The following is a 25546-nucleotide window of genomic DNA, read 5'->3' as shown; positions in this document are numbered from 1 at the left end:
CCACAGAGAAGGTCTTTTCAGATTTGAGTACTGGTTACAGGACAGAGAAAATCCAGAATGATGTTAGTTATCGACTTTCACTTTGAAATATATTCATGTGCACATCATGAGCATGTCAAAACTTATAAATTGGCTTTTAGCAAATCTACAATTATATGTGTGTGAGTTTATAAATGTATATATTCATTCACTCACTCATTCACTCATTCATTTTCCTTAAGGGCTCTTCAATGGAAGTTACTACAACTAATGATAGTGGTAAACAATATAGTGATGGCAAATGGCATGAAATAATTGCAATTAGGCATCAGGCTTTTGGCCAAATTACACTCGATGGGCAGTATACAGGTAAGAACTATGTGTGTGTGTGTGTGTGTGTATAAATTTTCTACTGATATGCTAATGTTGCCATACTTTTCTGTTGTTTATATTTCTACATCTCTTTTTTCATGTTTATGTCCTCTCAATTTTGTCTGAATTGCTGTTGAATTTGCCTTTGAGGTGCTCCTAAAATGATGAAGTCTGGCAACCATTTCCTCATTTGTGCATGGTTTCAGTAAAACAAAAATAATAGCAAAAATATCAGTAGCAGTTTTGTCTTTTGCAATGCTTTACGGTTTGCAAGGGGTTTTACTTCTGTTCTCTCATTTTATTTTTGACCTGCAGAAGGCAAAGTTATATGCATTTTAGAAATGATGAAACTGAGGCTCAGACAAGGTAAATAACTTCCTGAATTACACAGCTGGTAGGAAGTATTCTTGGAATACCTACTTATCCTGTCTTTGCAATTTTAAGTTTAGTATTCTTTCCATCCTACCCTATCTGCCATCCTTAGATAATTATAAAACCCTTACAATATCTGTATGATGATGCAGGCTTATATTAATATATTCAGGAAATATGGAATTGTAATGAGCACCTACTGTGTCCCAGGGATTGCTCTAGAAATGCTGGATACAAAGAGCAGAATTTACATTTTAGGTGGAAGAGGGGCAGGAAATAGAATAAATACTGAACAAGTATCAAATAGTGTTATAGTCTGAGAATAATAAAGCAGGAGAAAATAGTGTGTGTGTGTGTGTGTGTGTGTGTGTGTGTTCCCTGAGATAGGAACAAATGTATGGCATGTTAAGGACCAACAAAGAAGCAATATGAGAAAAAATGAGTGAAGGGGCTAATAATAGGGTGCAATCAGAGAGGCATTAGGGTTTTTGACATAAGGACCTTGTGGACTTTAACTTGGAAAAAGGAAAGCCATTGGAGAATTTCAAGAGAGGAGTGATGTGATATGACTTCTTTCTTTAAAAGGAACACTGGCAGCTTTTTTGAAAAAAATTTAAGGGAACAATGGTGGAAACATGGAGAGCAGTTAATAAACTTCTGTAATAATTATAAAATAATTCAGGGAATAAAATGGTTTCTTAATGAAGGAAATAAAATTGTGAATATAATGAGAAATCTTGGTATATTGTAAATGTTAAAAGGATTTGATTCAACAAGTGCCTGGGTGGCTTAATTGGTTAAATGTTTGACTCTTGATCTCAGCTCAAGTCTTGATCTCAAGGTTGTGAGTTCAATCCCCACACTGGGCTCTGTGCTGGGTATGAAGCCTACTTAAAAAAAAAGGGATTTGATTCAAGTGGAGCAGGATTGGAATGCTACTTGTGGGCCATAGCTCACTCATCATTATTTTATAAAGTTTTATTGGAGCACAACTTTACCCATTTGTTTTGAATTGCCTGTGGCCACTTAAAGCTGTCTAGTATATAAAGTCTAAAAATTATGTACCACTTGCCCTTTACAGAACGAGTTTGCTAGTCCCTAATGTAGAACATGTTGCTAGTTTGGAGCCTGGGCAACTGGAAGAATGTGGCTGCCATAACTAGGGTTGACAGGACCATGGGAGACCCTGTTATAGAGAGAGATGTTCAGTGTTAATGCGTCCAGTCATAGGTGTCTATGGCACATCCAAGTGGAAGTATCAGGTAGACTTCTGAATACAAGTCTGAGTTCAGGGAAGTGTTCCAGACTAAAGATACACATTGGGAATCATCAGCTAAGGACAGCGTGCATTTAACACCAAGGGACCATATGAAACTAAGTCTAATTAGAGTGGTTAGGACTCTGAGTCTGAGGGGAAAGTAAATCCCTCTCCTTCAAAGTAAGGATGGAATTAGAAGTCATAACAGTTGTGTACTGTTACACAGCATAGCTGGGGACCCAGGCCCCTTCTGATCTTTGGGCCTGATGGTTCACATAGGTGCCAAGCACTCCCAGTCATCCTTCTAGAGGACATAGGACATCCTTGTATTTGGAGAAAGAAAGAGACCTGAGAAGGCAAGAGACCTGGTCCTTCCAGCATCAAGATGTTGGGACAATGAAGAAGAACCACAGAAAGAAGGCAACAAACTGGAGAACCAAGAAAGAATGATGTCCAAAAGCTTAATGAAGGGTTTAATCATGTGCTAAGTGAGTAGAACCCCGATTATTCCGGTGAAGTTGGAATTCTCATCTCCTTTTCCATAGGTTCCTCGGCCACCCCGAATGGGAGCACTATTATTGGAGGGAACACAGGAGTGTTTGTGGGAGGGCTTCCACATGGCTATACCATCCTCAGGAAGGATCCTGGTGAGTTTGCTAAAGTACAGGATTTATATGTTGTCACCAACATTTACAATATAATCAAGTATGAACACATTATTTTAAGGTAAGAATAGTAGTATTATATTTTATCTCATGCTGCATTTCTTGTATCATGACAAAAATGTCCCTTAGGTTTCTTCTTTTCTAAAGGAACGATGTATCATGTGCATTTAAATTCTTGGTGCCAACCCTTGGTATATAGAGAATCTATAAGGAACTCACCAAACTTCACACCCAAAAAACAAACAACCCAGTGAAGAAATGGGCAGAAGATATGAACAGACACTTCTCCAAAGAGGACATCCAGATGGCCAACAGACACATGAAACGATGCTCAGCATCCCTCCTCATCAGGGAAATACAAATCAAAACCACACTGAGATACCACCTCACGCCAGTCAGAGTGGCTAAAATGAGCAAATCAGAGAACTCTAGATGCTGGTGAGGATGTGGAGAAACGGGCACCCTCCTACACTGTTGGTGGGAATGTAAACTGGTACAGCCCCTCTGGAAAACAGTGTGGAGGTTCCTCAGGAAATTAACAATGGAACTCCCCTATGACCCAGCAATAGCACTGCTAGGAATTTACCCAAGGGATACAGAAATGCTGAGGCATAGGAGCACATGTACCCCAATGTTCATAGCAGCACTCTCCACAATAGCTAAAACATGGAAAGAGCCTAAGTGTCCATCAACAGATGAATGGATCAAGAAGATGTGGTTTATCTATACCATGGAATACTACATGGCAATGAGAAACAATGAAATCTGGCCATGTGTAGCAACATGGATGGACCTTGAGGGTGTTATGCTGAGCGAAATAAGTCAGGCAGAGAAGGACAAATATCATATGTTTGCACGTATAGGAGGATTAGGAGGAACTTGACGGAGGAACAAGGGGGAGAAGAAGGGCGGAAATGGTGGGGGAAAGGGAGAGAGGCAAACCATGAGAGACTCTTGAATGCTGACAAAAACTGAGGACTGATGGATGTGGGGGGGAGGGGGGATGGGCATGGAGGAGGACACTTGTGGGGATGAGCACTGAGTGTTATGTGGAAACTAATTTGACAATAAACTATTTGTAAAAAATTTAAAAAAAAGTGTATTAAGCTTTTGAAATGAGTGATATTGATTTTAATCAAAAAACCTGTTATTTTAGGGGTACCTGGGTGGCTCAGTCAGTTAAGCATCCAGCTCTTGACTTTAGCTAAGGTCATGATCTCACAGTTCATGAGATCAAGCCCTACATTGGGCTCTGAGCTGACAGTGCAGGGCCTGCTTAGGATTCTCTCTCTCCCTCTCTCTGCCTCTCCCTTTCCTCTGCTCATGCTCACTCTTTCTCTCTCTCTCAAAATAAATAAATAAACTTTAAAAAATACATGTGGTTTTAGGATTATGTATCAATTTTTCTAAGATTTTAAACTAAAGCAACACAAAAATATAAAACTATGGGCTTGATTTATATTCTAAACAGGGTAAGAAACTTATCTGAGTATTGAGCATGCGATCAACTCTAAACCAGACCTTAGATATCCATAGATGAATCATATATGGTTTTGCCACAATAGAGGGTACAAATATATAAATATGTAATATCAAGCAAATGTGGTAAGTACTATAAATGAGACAGAAACAAAATAATTCCTATATTTTTGAAATGAGAGAACATAAACAGATTCAAAATGAAATCAATAAAAACCACCATAGACAGAATTAGCCTTAGGCAGAAAAAAAAATCACACTTCCAAATGCATTGCTAAGATTTTAGGACATTCAATGAATACCTTCATTGGTATAGTGTATCTTCTTCTTTTCCAAGAAGTAAAATATAACTACATAAATATTAAAATTTCAGTAGAACCTAAATAAATATAAATTGTTCTTGGGTGGAGGTCTTCAGGAAATCACAATGAAGAAGATCAGAAGGAATAAAATGTTTCAGTGAAATTTGGAGAGGGGTATATTTAAATACCCAAGACTGAATATAGTTACTCCTTCAGAAATATCTCTAGAGTAGAGAGAGTTTTTATTGGACTACTTTAGATGGGTAGAGAGATAAATCTCTTGAAAACATTCATACACGAATACGAGAGAGGAGAGAGAGAGAGAGAGAGAGAGAGAGAGAGAGAGAGTGAGAGAGTGCTTGTGAGCTCAAGCCTTTGCCCCAGTTCTTTATCCATCAAGCAGATGTTTTGGCTATGGCACAAATAGGCACCAGGAGGAGAGCACACCTGATTCCGTGTACCCTTCCTGTAGAGGACAGATCTCCATTATAAATAATCTGAGCTTGTGCATATAAATTGACCTTGTAGAACTTTGATTGCTGGTGAATACCTTCCCTAGAATCAAGTTATAAACTCAAAAGCTGAGAACGAAGCTTTGCATTGGTCTGTAGGGACATCACTGGATGAAATGTGATCTTAGCTGTTATGCTCCCTCTTCTTTAGTTTTTCTTGCTCTCTAGCTCTAATTCTCTCATTTGCTCACTTTCTTTCTTTCCCAACCCCTATTACCATCCTGTCTTTTTTTTATGTTCATAAACCCTACCTCTGCCTGGTTCAGGGTGTTCTAAAATTAAGGTCAATATTATATTAATTCCTAATATGAAATCAAATTATTGACTTACTTGTATAACAGACTGGCTCATAATGATGAAAGAACTAAAATACAAATTATGCATTAATAGAAACACTTCCTTCAAATCTTACTTGTAAAACTTGTTATAACACTTTTATTTTTAAGACCAGTGGCAGATGAAATATCTTTGTTAGTTCAGAAGGCAATACTCCGGTTACTGCTATAAAACCAAAGTTTTTGCGTAAATATCTATTCCTGTGGATACGGTGGGTCTGACCAGGACTAAACATTATAATTGTTACCACTTAGCATAGGTAATTGTGTGGTGTTCACATGAATCATTAAGAGGTTTGCAGTAAATATGTAGTGAGAGCTTTTACCTGTTTCTTTTATGCAAATAGCATATAAAATTAATTGCTTTGAAAGAATTTTTCAAAGTACATATTTTGTGTTATCTATCAACTCCTACAGACATAATCCAAAAAGGTTTTGTGGGCTGTGTCAAGGATATGTATTTTATGAAGAATTATAATCCCTTTGCTATTTGGGAGCCTCTGATGTGGCAGAGTGCTGAGGAGCAAAGCAATGTGTACAACAGCTGGGAGGGATGCCCCACTTCATTACAAGAGGGAGCCCAGTTCCTAGGAACAGGTAAGGTTCTGAAATAGACACCAGTGGTTGCCTAGCATGTGGGTTCTATCCTTTGCACAATTTAATCCCTCCTGTCCAGTTACTTTGACCTCCTATGAACCTAGTGTTACAGACTTAATTAGTTATGCCATGATACATGTAAATATATCCTCCAAGTCTGAATATGTAACATTAGTTGTAAGACTCATGGATGTACATTCATGTGTCAGATTGCTGTTACCCAATGGCAACTCTTGGTTTATATATGGTAGTATCAAAAGTATCTTTTGGGGGCACCTGGGTGGCTCAGTCAGTTGAGTGTCCAACTTCGGCTCAGGCCATGATCTCACGGTTCGCGGGTTCGAACCCCGCGTCGGGCTCTGTGCTGACAGCCAGCTCAGAGCCTGGAGCCTGTTTCAGATTCTGTGTCACCCTCTCTCTCTGACCCTCCCCTGCTCACGCTGTCTCTCTCTCTCTCTCAGAAGTAAATAAAAAATTAAAAAAAAAAAAGTATCTTTTGGTAAGTCAGTTGCTCTACTTAGAATGTCGTTTTACTTGGAAAGATGTTTCAGAAGTGTTTTATTTACCAGGTAAATCCACAAATATCTGTCTATTCATTGTATAGATGGACAATATTCTTGAGAGTAAAATTTCAGCTATGTAATGGGGTTAGTGAGGAGAAGCTGGAGAATGTCACGACCATCACTGCTTTGCTCCAAAGGCTGCTAAAAATGCTAGGAGCAGTGTAGCTGGCATACCTCCCCAGCCCAGTCTCTGCCTGGCAGTCACCCGGGACAGTGGAGTGGATGGGAATATGGTGGCCGGATGGATCATACTTCTTCAAATAAAAGCCCACCTCTGCCTCCTACATTTATAACTAAGCAGGTTACTTATTAAGTTGCTTAACCACCTTGAGGATAGAAAGATAAATAATATCCTAGACTGTGCACTTTTCTGTTGCTTTTTTCTCAACACTGTCATTATTCTGAATTTCTCTTAGTTAATGGAATTTCTTCTTGTGAATCCTGATATAAAACAGCAATAGTCTTAATTATATCCATGATTTAGAGAGTAAATTGCTTCCTCTTAAAATGTATATCAAGTTCATTCTGCTACCTCTGTACAATTACTAGGGTGATTTCTCAACATTGATTTGAATTTTCTTTTGCTAGAGATTTACTCAATGACAGTATACATCCTAGTCTTTGTTACACCTTTATAATGCTGGCGCTATTGCTTTACATATGCTGATGCGTACATATTCTTTTCTTTAAAGGGTTCCTGGAACTTCAATCACATGTGTTTCATGGTGGAATGGATTTTGAGATTTCCTTGAAGTTCAGAACTGACCAATTGAATGGATTGCTTCTTTTTGTTTACAACCAAGATGGGCCTGATTTTCTTGCTGTATGTGAATTAACTTAGTTAAATTTACTTTAAAAGTATCAGATATAACTTTAAAATAAATAAGGCATGCATTGATATTTTGCTAAATTGGGGGTTCTCTTGAAATTCATTTTTGTTTTCATTTTCTTCCTTAAGTCATTTTTAGTTTTGGAGTCCTGTGAAATATTTTGTGTTTTAGGATCATGATTTGTTTTAAATGACAATTATTACTGTGAAAACAGTAATTTTAGCAAAGCAGAGTCATTGTGAGGAATTACAAAAACCCCACTTAGTTTCTCAACATATGAAATATGTTACTTCTTTCATTATTTTTTATATAATAGTGTCAAAAACTATATACAATAATGGTTCAGACTGCACACACACACAAAGTATAAAAGTACAGTAAACATTCGTAAACCTATCACCCAACCTAAGAATTAAAATATCATTTTTTGCATTTACTTATAGATTCTTACCTATCCCATTTCCCTATCTCCCTCTAGAGGTAATATGTAATTAGAATTTTGTGTTTATTATCCCCTTGGATGTAGCTACAGTTTGAACAAAATGTATGAATGCCTGAAAAATTCTTGTTTTTGACATTTATAGAAGTTGCATTATACTCTACCTTGGGCAATTGTTTTTTGCACTCGAGATTATTTTCTGAGTCACTCATGTTCTCCATGTAGGTATATATTTTCATGACTGTGTAATTTCTCTCTTCTCCTGTCAATGACATATTGGTTGTTTCCATGTTTTTGCTATGGGCTGCTATGAACATTTTTATACATGTCTCTAAATACAGTCGGTAAGTGTAATTGCTTTTATTTGCCTTTAATCAGATAGTCAGATATCATTGTCAAAAATAAGTATGTTATTAAAATGTAAGGTTTTAAAAAGTTATTTTAAAGAACTTACGTAGACAAGGGAAATTTATGAGCATCTTAATCTTATTGCTCCTAACTAGGCAAATAGGTATTAAAACACATCTTGATGACTTTATGATTCTAAGATATTTTCAGTTCATTGATTTTGTATATTCCTAGATTATATGATGTCAATTTTGATGTCCAGGTAAGTGTAATATATCCCTTCATAGAATTTATTATAATTCCATCTTATTTAAAGTATTTATTTGTCTTCCTGTTTACTGTTGGCCTCCCTTATTGATATGTAATCTTTCTTAACACAGAAATTTTGGCTGTATTTTTTATAGTTCTGTTTATCTTCAGTGCCTCTTTTTCTGTTTTAATTTTTTTAATGTTTAAAATTTTTATAATGTTTATTTTTGAGAGAGAGAGAGAGACAGAGCATAAGTTGGGAGAAGGGCAGAGAGAGAGGGAGACACAGAATCAGAAGCAGGCTCTAGGCTCTGAGCTGTCAGCACAGAGCTCTATGCGGGGCTCAAACTCATGAACGGTGAGATCATGACCTGAGCCAAAGTTGGATGCTTAACCGATTGAGCCACCCAGGTGCCCCTTCAGTGCCTACTTCTTACACTTATGAAGTATTTGATAAGTATTATTAGATGAATTAATGAGGGAACATTGAATGAATTCCTGTGTGGTGACTCTCACTAAGCATTCCTTAAGCATCTACATGTGTATAAATTTTGGAGAGAATACAAAGATATTCATCATTTGGCCTTTCCTCTCCAGGAGCACTTGCCTCTATTACAAGCTCACACAGCCTGGTATACCCACATCCAACCCTCCATCTCCCTCCCTTCATTGGCTTTGGAAATGTAATAAATCCCTACTTTATTGAATAACATTAATTTTAAGCTTTAATTAAATGAACCTTAAAGAATCAAAACATTTTAGCAAGTATATATTAAGTGTCTACAAAGTATTAGGCTTTCTTTTAGTACTTCCAACATAGCTATAAAGGAAGCAGACATTCATAGAACTTATATTTTACTCCTCTGTATCTGAGGACCTAGGCTTCTCACAGATTATTCCTCAATAAGAATTCTTCCTGTTATCCTAAGTAGCTTCAACATACATGGCTATCGCCTGGAATTTGATTAACTCAGAAAGTTTTTATTGCTAAACTCTTAAATCTCAAAGTATAACTTCCTACTCTTTTAGCCCTCATTTGCTCGTACTGAGTTCACAGAGACATTGAGACCAATTTTTGTTTAACCTACTCCCTTCCTTAGACACCATAATACAGCTTTTCAAACATTTTTTTCTGCCAACACCTCAACTTGTATCTTCAGTTCCACACCTCTGAGTCAATCAGAGTTTAGCCCCCTAGCTTTTCAGTTTCAACAGCTGGTTTCCTGAACACCAAAGGAGAACTAATACAGGTATGAAGACTGGTGACACAGTGAGTCTTGAGGTTCCTAATTCCTTCATTCAAGAATGCTTATTGTTTATAGGATTTGCTCATAGATTAGATGGAGAACATGAAAGAAAAAGAATGTCAGGACTGGAAAACACCACAACCCGAATGTCTTCAGATAGTCTCATTCATATACTGGAAAGAAACATAATCTCCTCATCTTCCAAACTTTCAACCTACAACTTTTTTTTTTTTTTTTTAATGAGCCAAGTCTTGGTTTCACTCTCTCTTGTTTCAGTAGGACAAATATGTAATTACCATGCTTCCAACTAACATTAATATATCTACCTTTACTCTAGATTCTATTCCTCCTCCTGCAAGAACTTGTGCTACAAATTATCCCTTTTGTTAAGTTCCAATGTTCCTTCTACATAAGCTCTTCTCCCTCAATATATAAAATGGTTAAGTCTTATTTATCTTAAATATTTTTCTCTTTGACTTTGAAACTCCTCTGTTGTATTTCCCATCCCTTCAGAGTCTATTGTATTGAAAGATTTTACTCTTGATTATTTCCACTTTTTGTTATATCATACCTTAGTCCTCAAATTACTGCAAATCTGGTTCCTTCCCCTACCCATTCCACTGCAGAACTTTCAAACGTTGCCAGTGAGCCCTGCATTTTATAATCTAAGAGATAATTTTCAGTCCTTATTTACTTGATCTTCTACTGTTATCTTTTCTTCTTAAAATTTTCTTTCCTACTGACTTTCCAAAATACTAGTTGCTCTTGATTTTCAGCAAATCCTTGGCTTCTCCAAGAAGATCATTGTTAATTTAAGAGAATTACATCTACTCTACCTTCCCCTTAAAATGTTGGTCTTGCTGAGGACTCTCTTTTCACTGCTTTGATACTAACTGGTTGATCTTATTTATCCTTTAATAAACTTTGTCTATTTTATTGGTCTATCTTTATGTTCAACTGCCTCAAAAAGCTTCTTCTGAATGTTTTATAGACATTTCAAACTCAGTATGTTTAAAATTGACCTTACTCCTCACCGACAATAATATTACCAAGTCTTTCTAGTGCTTTCCATATTGTGATGGTGGTAAAACACCAAGCAAGAAACAGCATGGGTATCCTTGACTTTCTTTTATTCATTTAATACAGTCAGCTGTTTGCCACATCTTGCTGAGACTTTAAAAGCTGGGTTGCTTTTAAAAATACCTCTTTGACTGAATTTTCACTGTCTTCACCATTGTTATCTTTATTTCAATGGTTCTTGTCATCCTTCTCACCACTGTAGTGATTCCCTAATAGGTTTTTCCAGTTAAAGTCTAACTTTCATTTCCAGTATAAACTTCCTATAACCTAAAGGGTATACTTTTAGAACAAGATAATAATTGAAAGAAAACAGCCTTTTGAGGTCAGACAGACAAGAGAAAGATGAAGATTTTTCCTTATCACTCAACATCCTGCAAAATCTTGCTTCTACATATCTGGCAAGACTCTATACCCATACCCCCCTCCATGTATCCTCTGTCTTACCTAATTTAGTCTTTTTTTCCAAACCTGATGAGCTCATACATGTCCTCATGCCATCGAACATGTTAATCTCCCTGTGTTGAAGGAGTCTCCATGAATCTTACATACTTCCAAAAAATCTTAATTTAAACCTTTCCCAGTTCCCAAGGAACAAAATGTATATCATTTCTTTGCTGTCATTGTACCCTATTCCTCTCTTGGTTACTGTATTACCCCAGATGTTTGCTATTGGAAAGTGTGATTCTCGGGAACAGTGTTTATCTTACAGCAGAAGGTTGATGGAACATGGTGGGGGACTAAATATTTATTGAATGAATGGATAAATGACTGCTTATCCAATGTACTTCACAAAGATGAATTTACATAGAAAAAGTAATTTTTATCTGGAATTACTTAATTTCATTTGACATGATGGATCTCAAATTTTTTAGTATCCTATTTTTGCTGATTTGACTTCTAACAAAATAAAAACATAGTAGATAAAATAATTGCATGTAACATTTTGAAGGAAAACATATGGTGGCATTTCCTTTACCATGAAAATTTGGGTAAAATGTATTCATATTAGAAAATGGCACCCTAATCTAAAAGAATACGCATAGAAGCAATTACGTTAGTTAGAAATTTAGAATAATAAAACTGAAATATTGAATCAAAATCCATTTTACAAATTTGAAATTGAGTTCACCAACCAGTTAAAATAAGCTTAATCAGGCTTGACATTTCATTTTCTTATTGTCCTGTCATATTTTTCTCCCAAATTAGGTTGATATATGAAGTAGTATTTTTTCATTTTCTAAAAACTCAAGTAAAAATAGAGTCATAGTTCAAACTATTCTCTTCGGTCATTCAGTTACTTATGCTAGGGTTTAATCTTTTACCTATGTTGCACAAAAGAAGAATAATAACACAATTTTTTGCCTACATAATATCATATCACATTGTATGATCATTAGTGGGTATGAATTTGACTCAATACGACATTCTTCACATCAATTATAAGCTCACAGAATACTCCATTATATGTTTCTTCAGTCCTGCTTAGAATAAAGTGGAACATTTTTATAGAGTGCTTTCAGGGAAATTTGTTGCTTTTCTACAAGAAATTGACCTTCTGCTCTCTCCCAAACTGCCATTCTGCAGTCTTTTTATATACCTATTTTCTTTTCTAATGTGAAATACAGATGGAACTGAAGAGTGGAATATTGAGCTTCCGGTTAAATACCAGTCTTACCTTTACACAAGTGGATCTATGGCTGGGGCTGTCCTATTGTGATGGAAAGTGGAATAAAGTGATTATTAAAAAGAAAGGTTCCATCTTATCAGCAAGCATGAATGAACTGAGGGAGCGTGCGTCACAGTCCAGAGCCCAGCCACTGACGGTGAACTCCCTGGTCTATGTGGGAGGAGCCCCACAGGAGCTGCCGGACTCCTTTAAATACCTGAGTTTGGAGCAAGGTAAAGTCCAACTGAAAGAATTCCCAAAAAAATACAAAGTAAAGACAGCCCTGGTGCTACCAGGCTTTGGTGGGTCTGTGTTTTAAGATACAGCAACAGAATCAGGCTGGAAGCAATACCTANTGTTTGACTAGATTTTGGATCCGATCATAATCTCACAGTTGGTGGGATAGAGCTCTGCATCAGGCTCTGCGCTGTCAGCGCAGAGCCTGCTGGGGATCCTCTTTCCCTCTCTCTACCTCTCTCCCACTCACGTATGTGCTCTCTCTCAAAATAAATAAAACAAAAAATTTTAAATAGCAGAAAACTCCTTCAAATAGTTTTGTATGTTTCTCTTATGAGTATGCCCTGATACCTATTTATAATCAGTATATTTATTCTAACTTGTATTCAACATATATAACTGTAGTTTATGTATACATTTCCTAATGTGTTTTCTTTGAAAACACATGAGGCTCTGGTTCTTTTGAATACTGACCATTATCTGCATTCATAGATTAAAAAAATAAACTAGGTTGGTGTGCACAGCTAAGAAAAATGTCATTAACTATACTGGGATTTTTTTTCTGATGTAATTGCTAATTGTCTCTGTACATTACCATGGAGCTCCCATAGCAAAGCACATGAAAGCGTGGGTTTAGTTGAATTTAAACATACTGATGAAAAAAATCTATATTTAATCTATTATTTATAACATGAATGAAAGAAAAAGTACATGAGTGCATGACTTATAACCAAAACAAGCATTTAACTCAGAAAATAAATTTGAGCATAATCAGAGAAATTTTAAATTCAAAAAGGTTACCAGTAGCTGAGTGCAGTCTGTGTGACAGGCACGGTTCTGAAAGCTTTAGATGAGAATAAGGGGGCCAGCTCTTCCTAATAAGCCCATGACCTAGGTATTACTATTTACATCGCTGTTTTATAGATGAGGAAACTAAAGAACAAAGTAATTTGCCCAAGGTCACATGGGTAGTAAGTAGTAGCAAGCCTTTCTGTCTCAGGCCAGCCTGGTATCAAAATCCACTCTCCTAATTATAATCAAGGATTCTCTTTTATGGCCATTGACCGATATTCCTTTGATATAAATTGAGGAAAGCACAGAAACTTCTAGTTTGAGACTAAGCATGCTCCCATGTGGAAAATGTTCTTTATGTGTTTCAAAATCTATGTACCATGAATGGTTAAAGTTTCCATGAAGCAGTCTTTGCCTATTTGGTAAGTACATAAAGATTTAAATGCCTTTGAATAGAAAATATATGGCAAGTGCTAAGGAGACTTTTAGAAGGGTACTAGTAAGGAGTTAATGAATATCTGGGGTGTAAGACAGTAATGACATTTTCCAGGCACTTAAGATGTAACAGCAGCTAAAAATATTACATTCATATAAGGGCTTCTCCCGGTTTTCAGGTTTCTGAGGTTAGAAAGAGCTTGAAAACCCTTTATATGAGCAAGATTACTTGATCCTATTTACATCTAGGAAAAAATCTCCTGCATCTATGGCCTTATACTTTCAAAGTACAAAAACCCATTGCTAAGATAGGCATAGAGACGTGGCTTTAGCCAAATTTTAACTGGAATTGTAAGACAATCATGATAGAAGTTTCACACATCAACATAAACCCAAAGGGGATAATGTAATCTGTACATTGACTAAGTCTATGATACTGAAAGATATTTTATTTATGGGTAATACTAAATTTTTATCATTGCAGTATCATATATATCAGTGGTTCTCAAGCCACTGATAAAATATTTAAATATAGTAGCTGGAACATAGTAAGAACTCAATAAAATAAGCTGTTATTATTATTACTATTCAAAATACATCAGAATCTCCTGGAAAGGTTATTAAAAATGCAAATTTATGACCCTATTCCCAAAGATTCTGTCTCAGATGCTTTGAGTGATACTGATCTATATAAGTAACTGCATGTTTTATATAGTGACCAGGAGAATATTCACCATATGGAGGTACTGTCTGTATGTAGTAAATTGCAATTAAAATTAATCATATTCACTTACTATGTATTTTTTAATCCACTATCAAATGGTCTTAAAAGAGTTTTGTGCTTCTCAATTAGCACCTTTTTTCAGAGGCTTTATTTTGTGGTCATATTAATGCTATTTTTTTTTTCTTGTCCATTAATGTAATCTTCCTTTGAATCAAATGCAAATTCACTTTCCTCAGTGGTTTGGAAATGCTGGGCAACCTAATTTGCTGAAGATATATCACCTCATATCATGGGCATTTATCTTAGAACTACCACTTGGGACTATCACTTACCTCCAGGCTGGGGGCAGAGCCATGGCACATGATATCACAGGTTATGCTCTACCCAAAGACCTGTGTGGAGAAGGCAGGAGTAGGGGCCGAAAGCACACAGAGGAGCTATTACTATGCTCTCCCATTATCACTGAGTTCTGTACATTTGACTACACACAATGGTCACCACTTTTATATTCACATTAGCATGAAAGAGAGCAAATTCAGCTCTGGCAAGGCCTTCCTGCAAGCCCAAATGTCCCCGTGTTGGGTGGTGAGTTGTCAGTGTAGAATTCTGGGTCACTTTTTAGTTATTTGGAAGCCTGGCGGTGGGGAGTCATTTTTGATCTCAAACACAAGTAAAGGAGGCTTTGGAGGGAAAGGTTTTCCCTTTCCCCTCTTTCTCTGCTAACATCCCATTTATATTTTGAAGGTAGTTGAAGAATATTCCAGGTGGAAATTATTCTGATGGTGCAGAGTTGAAAGAGTGGTGACTTGATTTGGCAAAACTCTCAGTCCTTTTTAATTTTTTTAAAATGATTATTTATTTTTGAGTGAGAGAGAGATACAGAGTACGAGCAGGGGAGGGTCAGAGAGAGAAGGAGACAGAATCGGAAGCAGGCTCCAGGCTCTGAGCTGTCAGCACAGAGCCCGACATGGGGCTCAACCTCACGAACCGCAAGATCATGACCTGAGTTCAAGTCGGGACGCTTAACCGACTGAGCCACCCAGGTTCCCCCTGTCAGTTCTAACACAGCACGGTGAGGACCACACACTAGAACTCAGGTTTCTTCCCTCCAAGGCCAGAGTACCACTTCCTAAGGAGGATTAATACTTAGAAGCCTCATCTAAAAACTCTCTGGATCTTTTTCCTTACCTCCAGACTGAAGAAAGACTACCTCGATGGCCTTTCCCAAATTTTATAATTCTATCCCATGAATTAATTTTTGTAATTAAAATTTTTTTTAATGTTTGTTTATTTTTTAGAAAGAGAAATAGAGCGTAGTGGGAGAGAGGCAGAGAGAGGGGGAGACACAGGATCAGAAGCAGGCTCTGTGCTGACAGATGTGGGAACCAAACTCACAAGCAGTGAGATCATGACCTGAGCCAAAGTCAGAACCTTAAACAACTGAGCACCCCAGTGCCCCCCTATGAATTAATGTTTAAGGCATTTCTTTTTTTTATTCTTAATTTTCTTATTGTGAAATATACATAAAATTTACCATCTTAGCCATTTAGTGCACAGTTTAGTGTAAGTGTATTTCTGTTGTACAACCACCATGATCCATCTCCAGAACTTGTTTCATCTTGTAAAACTGATACTCTGTGCCCTTTAAACAGTAATGGGACTTTTCTTATAACAGCACTTCGACGTTTGCCAGAGCTGCCTTTCCACTCTTTGCATTTTGTTGTTAGGGAAACTGGCATACAGAGAAGTTAGGTAACTGAGCTATAAGCCATCAGAAAATCACTGCTGGTAAAGAAATCAGAATTCTTAACTTCTGAATTTTCAAGCAGATGCTTTTATATTGAGCTTCATTGCTTTCATTTCCATTCACCCAACTTATGGAGTGTCTACTGTGTGTTCCAGATAGACTAGCAGTATTGATCAGTCAGGCCTAAAGGAATGTATTGAATAATAGCAAAGGCATTTGCAAGGAAATAGGCTGCAGCTTAATGTGTTAGAAGACATAATAAGACATCATATAAATGCTGAAGAGAACAATATGGTCATTGTTACTATTAGCTTATTTTACTGTTAGGCATTGCATTATGTTTTATTTTCTCTTCCTGCTGATGTGCTTTAATCTTGAAAAGAGCTAAGCATGTGTTTGGGGCCCTTCAAACTTGACAGTATTTTGTTCAGTAAGAGTGTGTGTGCTATCTTCAACCCAGTCTGTTTGTCCCTTCTTTTACAATTTTGTGTTTTCTGTGCAGAGGCTGCCAAACCTCATTGAGCTGATCTCTGTTTACACAAAATAGCATGTAATTCAAAGCCATTTCTTCTCCCTGGCTGACTGGATGCTCTGTGGTTCTCTAACAAAAAAGCTGTGCATAGTCCTAATCCATTTCTTCCACATTCCCTGTTAAACATCACAGAACTATACTGCACTGTGGTCGTTTTAAAGTCATCTGGGTAGTGGGGTGCCTGGGTGGCTCGCTCAGTAGGTTAAGCGTCCAACTTTGGCTCAGGGTCATGATCTCACCATTCATGAGTTCGAGCCTTAGATCAGGCTCTCTGCTGTCAACACAGAGAGTCAACTGGGTAGAACACACATTCTGAGAAACCTCTGGATGTTGCCGTTCTGAATTTGCCCTCTGCCGTGCTAACATGAATATAAAACTGGTGACCATTATGTAGAGTCAAAATTATGGAACTTAGTGACAGTGGTAGAGCATAGTAATAGCTCCTCTGTACACTGATGTAACTGGGACTTAGTTCTATAACTCTGGAAAGATTCTAACAGAATTTATGTCAATATCTAAGGATTCCAAAATATTCTGGAACTATATTCTCCCTCTTGCTATCTTGCATAACAGTCCTCAAAGGGTATTTCCCCCCCACTGAGCTTGTTAAATAATTGTGCTCCTTCACATACTATTTTTGATGCTTAACCAGTGACTTATATATGTAAGTAAATTTTCCAGAATTGAGGGACATGTGGCTACCCCCCCATAAAGTCTAATTGCCTAAATTTTATTTCATAAGAATAAAGAGAATGAGAAAATGTGGGCCTAAAGAGGTATAACAAATAACAGATACTTTCAATTGAATATAATCCAGTTGAATTATAATTATCAGCTTATATATTTTTTCCAGATAAATATAAATATTTCCCTGTGACAATTTAGCCTGGTAAAAAGCAGAAGGAGGCATAAAGCATTTCCCGAATGAGACTCCAAAGTTTAAAAAATGTATCGACAGCAACCCCCACACCTCATCAAAACGTAATCCTACAGAGGACAGAAATGATTGGTAATTAATGACTCAAGCCTTTTATGTGATATTAATCCCTTACTATTTGCTAGGTTTCGGCGGTTGCATGAAGGATGTTAAATTTGCACGGGGTGCTGTCGTTAACTTGGCATCTGTGTCCAGCAGTGCTGTCAGAGTCAATCTGGATGGATGCCTATCAAGTGACAGCGTTGTTAACTGCAGGGGAAATGACTCCATCCTAGTTTACCGGGGAAAAGAGCCGAGTGTTTACGAGAGTGGTCTCCAGCCTTTTACAGGTAACATGGAGGTGCTCTAAATTAAATGTTACCTGTCTCCCACCTGTCGCCTCCTCCCTCCCTGCCAGCCCGCTACTAGTCTAGATGAGTATTTTAATCTGTCTACTTCTTATTTCCATTTCAGAATACCTGTATCGAGTGATAGCCTCACACGAAGGAGGTTCTGTGTACAGTGATTGGAGTCGGGGACGCACACCAGGAGCAGGTAAAATTTTATCTTAAATATATATGTGCACACATGTACACATCTCTGTGCATACATGTCTGTGCGTGTAGGAAAAAGAAAAGACTGTTATCATGAAACAAGTAGTATGTTTAATCTTATGACAGAACATGCCTTGGTTTACAAATGTCAATGGCCAAAATGCTTAGGAGGTCAGTGCTTTTGATTTTTCAATTATTTAGTAAGTGTCTGCTCAAGCTTCATTCTTTCCTCTTCAGATGCAGAAGGAAGGAGGTTCAAGTTGTCTTAAGGATCTAATAGGCCTGCACCGGCAGTAATCCGTTTAAAGACAGGAAACTTTTACAGACTGCATAGAACTCAAGGAGCTGATGTCGGGATTAATTACCATGGGTGCGGGTGGCACCCTCTCGCTTTTCTCTCACAGAGGGTACATTTGAAACCTGTACCCAATTGGAAGCAGATCTATCATTTATCACATCATGGCAGATGCTTGCCATGGTGGTGACTCTTAGGATCTTAGGATGACGCTTCCAGGATAGAAACTGCTAATTGGTCTAATGTTTTTGAGTTGGAGGGGGAAAAAACAGAAAATGGAGTATATTAGATCAAATCTCAAACAACCGACTTATAAGTGCTTTATACTTCTCACAGTGACCACAACATCTTTTCATGTGATACCATCACAGGAAGGCATTCATTGGCAAAAAGTTTTGTGAGGCAGTAGCCTTCTACCATTTTGGGTCAAATATTGGTCAGAGAGTCAGATACATGTCTAAAGATGCCAGTTATGTGTGTTGAGAGAAGTTCATCCTTAACAACTCCCAGTTTATGTAAAGGTGTATTTTTCACCAAGATATTCTCTCATACTTGTTATTAACCATGGGCTACTAACCCAGGCCAACTTTTGAGAAATTTTCTTTGTCTAGGATAACTAAATACTGAGATGGGCTACTAAGAATAATTTTCAAATCTCTTTGCCTACAGATTTTCCAGAAGATGATAACCTGACACTTTTCCAGGGTGATTTAAATTATCATCTATTTATAGGCAAGACAATGAGCCGAATAGTCTCTTAAAATCCTTTTCAACTTGAGAGCTTGGAGAAAGCTCCGATATAAAATATTCATTTGTTACTGGCATGTCCGCTGCCCCTATTTCACCTCCTCTGCTTTATTAACAAATACACTATAAAGCCTGCTTTCTGTCTAAGTCAGCAACATAAATAGGTGTCTAGAAAGTGCACTGCTTACAGGGCATAATAGTGCCCATTTTGAGTACCTCAGAGAAAGCATGCAAATAGAGCTCTGAATTTATAGCAGTGATCTGACCACAAAGTCTTATGCCATAAATTCATATTTACAATCTGACCACAACACAGAGCAGCTACATGCTCCCAAGGGTTGGAGAATAATTGCACTATTTAATTATTTTTGAGTCAGTTTTGTTCTGTCCCTTATGAGAAGGCCATCTGTTAGACGGCACCGTACTTTGCCCTGTACCACATTTCAGAACTAATAAAATCAACATCACTTCCGTTGTCCCTTTGCTTGCATGTTGATTGTGTGGCCTGCGTGTGTTCTGTAGGTGCCCGTGGTGCTTTAACTGCACAGACACTGGTTCTCTACTTCTGTGCTTCTCTCCCTTGAAGCTGTTTCCCTTGAAGCTGTTCTATTTTATTGGTCTGAACAGGAAAGCCAGGGAAGGAGGATATTTGATGTGGGAAAACCAGACTGATCCTCCATCGACAGGGCTCAGGAGTCCACGGGCAGCTAGAGTGGGCCTCTCATCCATCATCCTGCCATGGAGTTCCTTGGGTTTTTTCTCCGTGTTCCCAGAGCAGTCGGCTGTGATGAAGTTGTTACTGATCAGAACTGGAGAAATATCTAATAAATAGTTAAAGGTTATGGATTTCTAAAATTAGGGGGCCCAGCTTGTGAGTGAGGTTTCGTAGTTCCTTTAAACCTCATTTTTTTGTGTTCCTTTTTTGGAGATACTAGGAAGAAATATCTCTGAAAATGATTTTGTATAATCTCAAGGGTGCCAGTTCCTCTACCCCCTAAAATGCAATTAGGAATGTATCCTGTGTATCATATCTGGTAGAACTTTGTTTTTCAAAATTAATTTGAAAAACACAATTGAATGTGGAAAATTAGATCAGACATCCGAGGACAATACAGTCACATTTGTGATATTTTTTGGCTAATACATTGAAGATATAAAAGTGTCAAACCACTATGTATAATAACAGTCTAATTATCTTGCTTCAAAGGGGTACATCATTATATTGTTTGAACTTGTTATCTGCCTACCATCCACCTCCTTCTTTATGAGTTATGTTTAAAACATGTCTGGTACATTAAATGTTTTTGGAAAACCTGGACTAGACTCGAAAGAACGTTATGTCGATGGAGTTTTGATGGTTTTGAAATATCGCTTAAACTGAATGGCTCAAGATGTGCAGTCATATTAAATCAATGCTGAAAAGTTACAACTCTAATAAATTGTATTTATGCTAATGGTTGAGTCTGATTTACTGCGGCCATTAAAAGTGAAGAATAGGGGCAATAGTCTTTTCAGAATGGCCATTTTCTCTGTTTTCTCTTTTATTCTTTCACAGCTCCACAAAGTGTGCCAACTCCGTCAAGAGTTCGCAGCATAAATGGATATAGCATTGAGGTGACCTGGGATGAACCTTTTGTGGTTAGAGGTGTAATTGAGAAGTACATTCTGCGGGCCTACAGTGAGGATGACCCCCGTTCACCCCGCACGCCCTCTGCCAGTTCCGAGTTTGTTAATACCAGCACCTTCACAGGTAAAGGTGATTCCGTAGGGAGGCGATTTTATTAATTTTCTTTTTGTTTTGATTTTAAATAAAAACATTCTTCAAGGACTTTTTTCTCCAAAACATGGGTTATTCATGTATTTTTCCTGATTAGAAACAGCAAGAACCATCTAATGAGATGAAGCTTATATCTACCTAGGATGAAGAGGATAATTCCATGTTTCTGGGCTCTTATGGGTAGCTTCATCACAAGGTTGATATCCTGTCCTCCCTAAAAGATAAGATCACAGGGGGCTCTAGCCCTTAACCACCCCATAGACATCATTTAGATGTCTTACGTATACATACATAACCGGCTTACCTATTTCACCATGCAAACGTTTACTCTTTGGGACTAGCCAAAGTTCACAGCACCATTATTTATTGGAAAATTGTTGATTAAACCTAATTATGTCAAGGTGGAGGAGGATGAGAGTGCCAGCAATTTGACTGGCAAACCAGTGAATCAATTACTCACAGGCTGCCATGTCACACAGAATGATTGGAGGGGAAAGTGCTTGTACACACCACACGCATGTCCTGTCCTCAAATGCATGCACATGTAGTAAGACAGCAGTTTTCAGCTTCATGAAATGTTAAAGCACATTTAAATGGAAAGTCAAATTTCAGCCTTTGGCCAAAAAAGTAAAATGCATCAACAGATTTGATAGAGGAAAAAATGTCTCCTCTGTCAAAGAATTTTCTCACTTGAAAAATGATACAGATTTTAGAGTCGCTTTAAGTATCTTTCAGTCTCTGTTGGCAAACCTCTTCTAGCCTTTACTTCCTTCTTTAGATTTTCTAGAAACTACCACCCAAATACAAGCACAATTGAACACTGAATCACAACTTCATATCTTCTACTTCCTTCGCTCCTATTTTACCTTCCTGGTAAAACCCAACCCGATTGAGGCCATAGATTGCCTCTGCCCAGGCTGCGTGTTGAGGCTAAGTGGACTGAGGGAAAAAAACAAAAACGAAAATGAGCAGCTTGTCACTACAAATTCTTGGTCCTCATTTTCAAATGGACACTCAGTAATGATGCCAATCCTACCATATTTTTATAATAAGCTCCTTCTCCTATTCTCCTCATTAAATATTTTAGATTTTTCCAAACTCTCTAAAAGGATAACCTCCCTTCCTCTTCCCACTCAGCTGAAGGGCTTATGCATTAGACAATCGGAGACACCAAAGAAGAAAGAGAATCTATCATATAGGATTTCTGTCACTCTTTTACTAGGAAACATATATTCACTGCATTTTTCTAAGCAATCGTGTTGTTATTAGGAGTTAAATGCATTAATGTTTGCCAAAACATTTAAAATTGTTTTTGGCACAATCTAGGCATTTGCCATTAGCGTTATCTTTATTTTTTACTTTTCTCTTTTTTCTCCTTTCTGTTTTTACCAAGCTTTCCTTATCCCATCAAAAATAAAATCTTCAGAAGTCCTCTGGACCCCAACTCTTCCTGCCTTTACAAAGATGTGACTGGTAGCTTCTCTTCCTCTCAGTCATATTTATAGCCTCTCTCTGCACTCTAGTGATTCATAAGGGGTAGCCCTGGGCCCAGCATCAACCTGGGACCTTCCCACATGTGCTGACTCAGCAACTTTGGAGGCAGTGCTCAGTGATCCTTGGTTTTAATAAGCCACCCTCACCAGACTGATGTGCCAAAGTTGGAGAACCACTTCCCAGATGGATTTTTCCCAGGATCATTCAAAATCTTTCAACTCCTGTTGTTAAACATAAGCAAGCAGACTTAAACCCATTATTAAAAACCATCCTTTTATTGGGGCGCTCGGGTGGCTTAGTCAGTTGGGCGTCCGACTTTCGCTCAGGTCATGATCTCACGGTTCATGGGTTCGAGCCCCGCGTCGGGCTCTGTGCTGACTGCCAGCTCAGAGCCTGGAGCCTGTTTCAGAGCCAGTGACTCTCTCTCTCTCTGACCCTCCCCTACTCACGCTGTCTCTCTCTCTCTCTCTCTCTCCTAGAAATAAATGAAACATTTAAAAAAAATTTTAAAAAACCATCCTTTTATTTAAATTCTTTCCAGCTATGGTTCCCTCTCTCTCCTTCCCAAACTTGCTTCTAGCAAGAAGTATTTATGATGTTGCACCCATTTATTTCTTCACTTTATGTGGCTTCTGCTCACTTGCCTTGCAAAGGATGCCAACAACTTCTGTATTTGCCTAACTAAAGAACCCTTTATGATCCTGGTCTCAATGCCTCAACATCTATTTACACAGTAGATGTCTCACCATTTATTGAGATACTTCTTTTCCTCAATGACTCATCCATTTTCCTCCTGGTTCCCAGCTCCCCTTTTTTGGTGTTCTTTCCTTACTCCTTCTGAAGCTTGTCTCTACATTTTTGAGAACCTCAGGGTTTAGACCTGGAATCTTTCATTCTCTTTCTTTTTTTCTACATTCTTGCTCCAGGAAGCTCATCAATTCCCACAGCATCAAATACCATATAGATGTTACTGACCCACCAGTCCATTTCCCACCTAGGTATCCAAATGTGTGTGTTCACCAGGCATGTGGAAAGATGGATGTTTCTAACAGATGTCTCATAATCTCTAAATTGACCATATCCAAACCTGAACTCTTACTCGTCTTGCACTCCCAGAATCAATAAATGACACCTCCAGACATGCTGTTCATCAAGCTTGGGAATTTTTCACAACTTTTTATATTCGTGCCTCATATCCATGTTTATTGATCCATTTTCCAAACTGTGTATTATATTCATTTATCTCCTCCTATCTATTGTCCAAGCCAAACCACTACAGTCTGTTACCTGTACAACTGCAACCCTTTTTGTTCTCAGTGACCATCAGTTCATCCCACAAGCAGCCAGACATCATGTGCCTCTCCTCAGAATCCTTCAGCTGCTTTCCACTGCCCCTCTCCCAATCTCATTTTGTTTCAGTCCCTCCTCATTTGCCGGGCTTCTAACTTCTGCTGTTATAATTAATATGATTTTTTAAAAAGTCCCGGGGCACTTGGGTGGTTCAGTTGGGTGAGTGTCTGACTCTTGATTTTGGCTCAGGTCATGATCTCACAGTTCGTAAGTTTGAGCCCTGCATCCGGCTCTGTGCTGACAGCTTGGAGCCTGCTTGGGATTCTTTGTCTCCCTCTCTCTGTGCACCTCCCCATTCTTGCTCTCTCTCTCTCTCAAAAATAAATAAACATTTTTTTTTAAAAGTCCATATGTAGGGGTGCCTGGGTGGCTTAGTTGGTTAAGCGTCCAGCTTCAACTCAGGTCATGATCTCACAGCTCCTGAGATCGAGCTCCGTGTTGGGCTCTGTACTAACAGCTCAGAGCCTGGATCCTGCTTTAGATTCTGTGTCTCCCTCTCTCTCTTCCTCTCTCCCACCCATGCTATGTCTCTGTCTCTCAAAAATGAATAAATGTTTAAAAAAAATTTTTTTAAAGTCCATATGTAAACCTTTGAAGGAATTCCTGACAATAATGGCAGGATAGATCTCTCAAAACAGAACAACTGGATCAAAGGCTCTTAAAACATTATATACTCTTGGACATTGAAATCAAGCAGATGTTGATACAAAGCTCTGATACCTAATCTTCCTGAACTTTGAGGAAGTTACATGTCCCCCTGGACCTTTCTTTAATATCTTAACCTATGAAATGAGAGAATAATATTTACCTTGGAAGAATACCAAAAATAATAAGCGTTCTGATATTCTAGCTGTAATGCTTTTTAGCTATGTAAACTTATACAAATCAGTTAGCACCTGTGTGGTTTTGACCCCCCTATAAATAAATGGGAATGAAGTAACTACTGTATAAAATATCTGTAAGGATCACATGAATCTGTGTGTGTGTAAAGCACACAGGTCAGCCCTTGACACATGGATTGCACTGTATAAATGTTAGCTATCAGATATTTTTTAAGTGTCACATAATGCTTAACATATAATAATTTCTCAACAAAGAATAGTTATTTGTATACTGCCAAGTATATGCCAAAAAGGCTATAAAAAATATACTTACACTAATAAACATAGTACAAGAGTGTGCATTTCATCTCATCCTAGTTGAATGTGTTTTAGAGCTAAAAACTTTGCAATTTTTCAAAATATATCAGAATGTGGCTTTAATTTGATTTATTTGATTCCTAGAGACATTAAGTATTTTCAGTGTTTATGGGTTATAAATACTTCTTTTATTACGTTCTTAGCAAGTTCATTGTCAGTTTTCCTATTGGAAGACTCACATTCTTCTCATTGATTTAAAGTATCTCTTTAGAGGTGCCTGGGTGGCCCTGTCAGTTGAGTGTCTGACTCTTGATTTTGGATCAGGTCATGATCCCAGGGTCATAGGATTGAACCTCACATCAGGTTCCATGCTGAGCATGGAGTCTGCTTGGATTCTCTCTCTCTCTCTCTCTCTCTCTCTCCCTCCCTCCCTCCCTCATTCCCTCTCTCTATCCTTGCTTGTGCTCTTTCTCTATCTCAAATAATAAAATAAAATAAATAAAAATAAAATAAA

The 25546-nt window shown here is 37.8% G+C and overlaps 1 protein-coding gene across 1 annotated transcript in view; it reads left to right on the top strand.

Annotated features, from left to right (window-relative positions):
• The window catches only part of USH2A (usherin), a 717315-nt gene that overhangs the window by 277706 nt on the left and 414063 nt on the right, over positions 1-25546 (top strand). The window contains exons 22-29 of the mRNA XM_077759473.1: positions 222-348; positions 2527-2628; positions 5692-5871; positions 7127-7257; positions 12253-12526; positions 17823-18026; positions 18151-18231; positions 20828-21022. Of these exons, the coding sequence (XP_077615599.1) occupies positions 222-348; positions 2527-2628; positions 5692-5871; positions 7127-7257; positions 12253-12526; positions 17823-18026; positions 18151-18231; positions 20828-21022 (1294 nt within the window). The remainder of the gene's footprint in view (positions 1-221; positions 349-2526; positions 2629-5691; positions 5872-7126; positions 7258-12252; positions 12527-17822; positions 18027-18150; positions 18232-20827; positions 21023-25546) is intronic.

This window comes from Crocuta crocuta, unplaced genomic scaffold (assembly GCF_008692635.1).
Source record: "Crocuta crocuta isolate KB4526 unplaced genomic scaffold, BGI_CrCroc_1.0 scaffold556, whole genome shotgun sequence".
Lineage (NCBI taxonomy): Eukaryota > Metazoa > Chordata > Mammalia > Carnivora > Hyaenidae > Crocuta > Crocuta crocuta.
This window is presented reverse-complemented; position numbering and strand designations above follow the sequence as displayed.